The following is a 4,473-nucleotide window of genomic DNA, read 5'->3' as shown; positions in this document are numbered from 1 at the left end:
TGGGCACACAAAATATTCCTACTACTACTAATATACTACTATTACAGATTTATGTTATTATTATTTACTGCTTTACTAATGTCCGTTAAAATATCTTCATTTTCCAAGTAAATAATGATATTTGTGATTGTTTACAATTTAATCAGCTTATATTTCTGCTCTTGCCTCCGATGAATATTTCTCTTGATCCACGCTGATTGGAGAAGCTTTAATTATGCCACATTTTGACTAAAACCTCTAACTATCAACTAACTAATGTAATTTACAATTAATATTCAAGGTAATACGCAAATACAACAAAATCAATATTTAATGATGAATAAAATACTGAGAGGAAATATCAGTATAGTAGTAACTATAATAACACGGTGGTAAAAAATAGACATTCAATCATTTAATATAGTTCACAGTTCATATTTAAATACACTATGNNTGAGTCAGTCCAATCAATGTGTGTTACTTCATTAAGTTTTATTACATATTCATTTAAAAGCTTTAAAATAAAAGAGTGAGTCTTTATTTTGGTCATTTTCTTTATTAAATCAAAATATCACTTTCAGGATTATAACAGTATTATGACATTTAGTTTATGTATGTACATGCATACTGGAAAAGGTTCCCTCATTGAGTCCGATCTCTGCAGAGAAACATCGATCGAGTCCTTCCATAAAACTTCAGTGTTGAAAATTAACAATATTCTCTAAAATAAACGTTTGATTATTTGATCCATTTGAGGATTTAGTGTCAAAAAGAATGTGAACCAACCATGAGCTGAATGAGTTACTTTATATTTATGGTTTTCGTCTGATGTCGAGAAGTGATGAAGCCTTTTGTGTTACAGTACAGATAATGTACTAAAATACGCCAAGATCTGTATTTGTAAATACCAGTATAGCAACTTTTATAAAGAAAACTCTTTCTGTTAATCATTCTCCTTTATCAAAAACATTTTTCTTATAAAGATTGCAACTTCTGATCAACCTCTGGTCAATTTCAGGCTTTAATGTTGTGTTAGCACCGCCCACTCCAGAAACAAATACAGATAATGGCATACTCGCTCATCCCTACTAGAAACACTGCGTGTGAATGAAGGTTTCATATTTGAGTTGTTTTTGGGGAATAAAACTGTTGCACGTTACTTATATCGTCTGACCTACAGTCCAAAATCTAAAGGAAGTCAAATTATATAGTTTATAAAGCAAAGAAAAGCTTAAAATCTTCATATTTAGAGAGACAGCAACCAGAGACCGTCCGCTGAGACCGAAGACCTGGACCTGGACCTGGACCTGGACCGGTCTCAGGATGGTTTAAAGAGAAACGTCTCTCCACAGAAATCAACACAAACTATCAGACAGAAGTTTGAGACGGCAGAAACAATACGATGTGAAACAAACATCTGTACGACGTTCTAACTGGTTTATCAGGAGAAAGGATCTGGTTCTGCTCGGTCCGCCCGGCCCGGGTCTTCCTCTCGTAGCGGCGTCCATCCTGACGCTGAGTCACGGTAACTTTGCACTCTCGTTGTAAAGATTCAGAAAAACGTAATGTACGGAAATGTTCAGTGTTAAATTAAAGGTTTGTAAAGGAGTTCTGTTAGTGTTTCCTCAGCTGACGTCACGAAGAGCAACCCGGTTAATATTCCATATAATAATAATAATAATAATAATAATAATAATAATAATAATATGTGACCTGGAAATAATCGAGGTGCTGCAGTTGAACCTTGTTGGAATTTACCGACTAAGCGAACTAACTTTTGTTTGTAAAATTGTTATTATTTTGTTTAATTTGAGTTTGTGAGTCCTAATCTTCGACAGTTTATATAACAGACAGAACTTCTGGTCTGGGAAGTCTTAAACCTGTATTTTTCTGTAATGACCAGCAGGGGGCAGCTCCACTGTTTGCAATACACAGATACCTCGTCTTGTGGAGAAGTTGATTGATGAGCTCAGTAAACAGTTTCCTGATGAGTTTCTGGTTCAGTCCTCTAGTTTCAGTCTTCTTCCATACAGCAATGATGTTCATTTAAGTAACTGATGGTCCATTTAGAGTCAAACAGACCATAAAGCCGTCATTGTTTCCAAACCAAGAGCAGCTCAACTCGCAGTGCGTCAAACTTCAACCTCTGTGATGGAGTGCAAAGTTAGTAAGACTCATAATCAGACTGAAGACCTTTTTCACAGCAGCCACTTTAACAAGAAACAGAAGAGAGCTTTAATGAGGATCACTGGTTTACCCTACGAGTTCATGTGAAAATGGCTGCTGTGAAACTACGAGAATAAGACCTGTGCCCTCGGGCGTCGAACCCTCCATGAAACTACTTCCTGAGATCATTTCTGTCACTGCGAGCGGAGCCGAAAGGAATGTGTCCAACCTGCAAACACAACAAACAGATTCATGTTGGAACGGGTCTAAACTCTCCCGCTGTACATCGGGACGCGTACGTTTAACTGTTAATGCCTTCAAATCAGATAAATGGGATTCAGTCGGAATATAAAATCCAGGATTGTGACGGTGCAAAAATACTAGAATGATACGGGAGCGTTTTCTCCGAGCGGCCCTCGAAGGCATCACAGCCCGACATTAAGGCATCCATGGGGTTTCACTGTCTAGTCCGTCTTTTTGTCTTTCCCCTCCTCGTCGTCCGTGTACTCCGCGGGCTCCTCTCCGGGCTTCAGCAGCTTCCCGATGTAGTCGTACTTAACTGAGGAAGAGAAACAAAGTTATGTACAGCCTCGGGAGCGTCCAGAGGAAACTCTACGAGGTTTAAAAGCTTTTGGTGCCAACGAAAAACCTGAAGTCTCAGCATCGACTTTTTAATTAGTGGTTTAAATTCTAACATCTGGTCACATCTGCACTCACAGGTGAACTGGGTCTCCCACTCGGAGAGGCTCTCCTGCTGCATGGCGTTCAGGTCCGAGAGGTCGTCGGGTTCGTCTTTCAGCGCCTCTTTCTCCAGGCAGAACGTGGCGAGACCTCTGGACGCGTCCCGGCCCGCAAACACTCCGTACGGTCCGTCTGCAGAGACACACAGCGAGACGCTCAACAGCCGCAACACAATCACACAGAACCGCCGGGAATGTGTCGCTGCTCGTCTGGTGTGGGGGAAGAAAGTAATAGATGTTAAACGCATTAATCTGAACGCCCTGGATCATTTAAACAGATCACTAACAACATTTTACACAGGTTTTATAACCTTCTAGCAGATAAATCGCAGTAAAGAGGCAGACATGTTTACAAGTTTAAACATTTTGATTTAATTTGCCGTATTTTTCTGCTTCCAGCCCCTAATATGTTATCATACAGCATTAGTGTGGTGAAGAAGAGATGAAAGCAACAATGAACTGTTGTTACAGCTCCACTGTGTCCAAACTGAATGTGAGGTTCAGAAACAGGGCTAGTTTTTCCTTTCAAACACACAATGTTTGTGTAATGTTTGTGTATTGTTTGTGTATTGTTTGTGTAATGTTTGTGTATTGTTTGTGTATTGTTTGTGTATTGTTTGTGTAATGTTTGTGTAATGTTTGTGTATTGTGGTATTGTTTGTGTAATGTTTGTATGTTGTGTATTGTTTGTGAATGTTGTGTATTGTTTGTGTAATGTTTTGTAATTGTTCTGTGTAATTTTGTGTATTGTTTGTGTATTGTTTGTGTATTGTTTGGTAATGTTGTGTATTTTGTGTATGTTGTGAATGTTTGTGTATGTTTGTAGTATTGTTGTGTATTGTTTGTTATTGTTGGTAATGTTGGTATTGTTTGTGTATTGTTTGTGTATGTTTGTGTAATTTTGTGTATTGTTTTGGTATTGTGTAATGTTTGTGTATTGTTGTGTATGTTTTGTATTGTTTGTTATTGTTTGTGTAATGTTTTGTGTATTTTTAGTTTATGTGTGTAATGTACAGGAGGAGAGGAAGACAAAACCATTTAAATATTTACAAGCACTAACAAACTTCTTGCATTCAGGCTACAGGAACAGGGACGTCTGAACTGCTCAACTGTTCTTTACTGACTTTCGTTCTTACTCGTCTTTCTTTAACTCGTAGTCTTTCACTTCGCTTCGTTCTTTAACTCATCGTTCTTCTCAGAATTTATCTGGCTGTTTAACTGTAGTTAGTAATATATAGGTTGCTTGTTTGTGATAACGTGGGAATTTTATTTTTTTGACCTTTTAACTCAAGTTTCTCAGTTTATCTGGTACTTGACTCATATCTCCATCAGTTTTTTTTTTATACCGATATTTGGACTTTAATTCTGATTTTAGCTTTTATTACTTATGAATATTTTTTATTTATTATCATCAGAAAAAAAAAAATTCATTCTTTATATTTATTATTTGAATCTTTGTATTTAATATGACTTTTAACTCAAATTTTAATTTTAACATGAAAATGTTTTACTTATCCTAAAAGGCTGTGGTAATATCCTTATAATGTATTATTTTGCTCTCTAATTGATCTTCATCGTCCTTCTTTCA

The 4,473-nt window shown here is 36.9% G+C and overlaps 1 protein-coding gene across 1 annotated transcript; it reads right to left on the bottom strand.

Moving 5' to 3' along the window:
* Positions 1-519: 519 nt before the first annotated feature.
* On the bottom strand, positions 520-3,148 carry pgrmc1 (progesterone receptor membrane component 1). The gene is made up of 2 exons (XM_035666622.1): positions 2,863-3,148; positions 520-2,704 (listed from the first exon to the last, which is right to left on the bottom strand). Exons 1-2 carry the CDS (start codon positions 3,131-3,133, stop codon positions 2,610-2,612), a joined length of 366 nt encoding a protein of 121 aa, XP_035522515.1. The 5' UTR covers positions 3,134-3,148; the 3' UTR covers positions 520-2,609.
* Positions 3,149-4,473: the final 1,325 nt, after the last annotated feature.

The sequence above is a fragment of the Morone saxatilis genome, unplaced genomic scaffold, assembly GCF_004916995.1.
Source record: "Morone saxatilis isolate NCDOM2014 unplaced genomic scaffold, NCSU_SB_2.0 Contig20, whole genome shotgun sequence".
Classification (NCBI taxonomy): Eukaryota; Metazoa; Chordata; class Actinopteri; family Moronidae; genus Morone; species Morone saxatilis.
The sequence above is the reverse complement of the archived record's forward strand: the minus strand, read 5'-3'. Positions and strand labels throughout refer to the sequence as shown.

Excerpts from the sequence above, each read along its gene's own strand:
- pgrmc1 (XM_035666622.1), bottom strand. The coding sequence starts at position 3,133 with ATGCGTTTAACATCTATTACTTTCTTCCCCCACACCAGACGAGCAGCG. Across the intron at positions 2,705-2,862 it reads GTGGGAGACCCAGTTCACCT|TTAAGTACGACTACATCGGG; the intron begins GTGAGTGCAGAT and ends TCTCTTCCTCAG.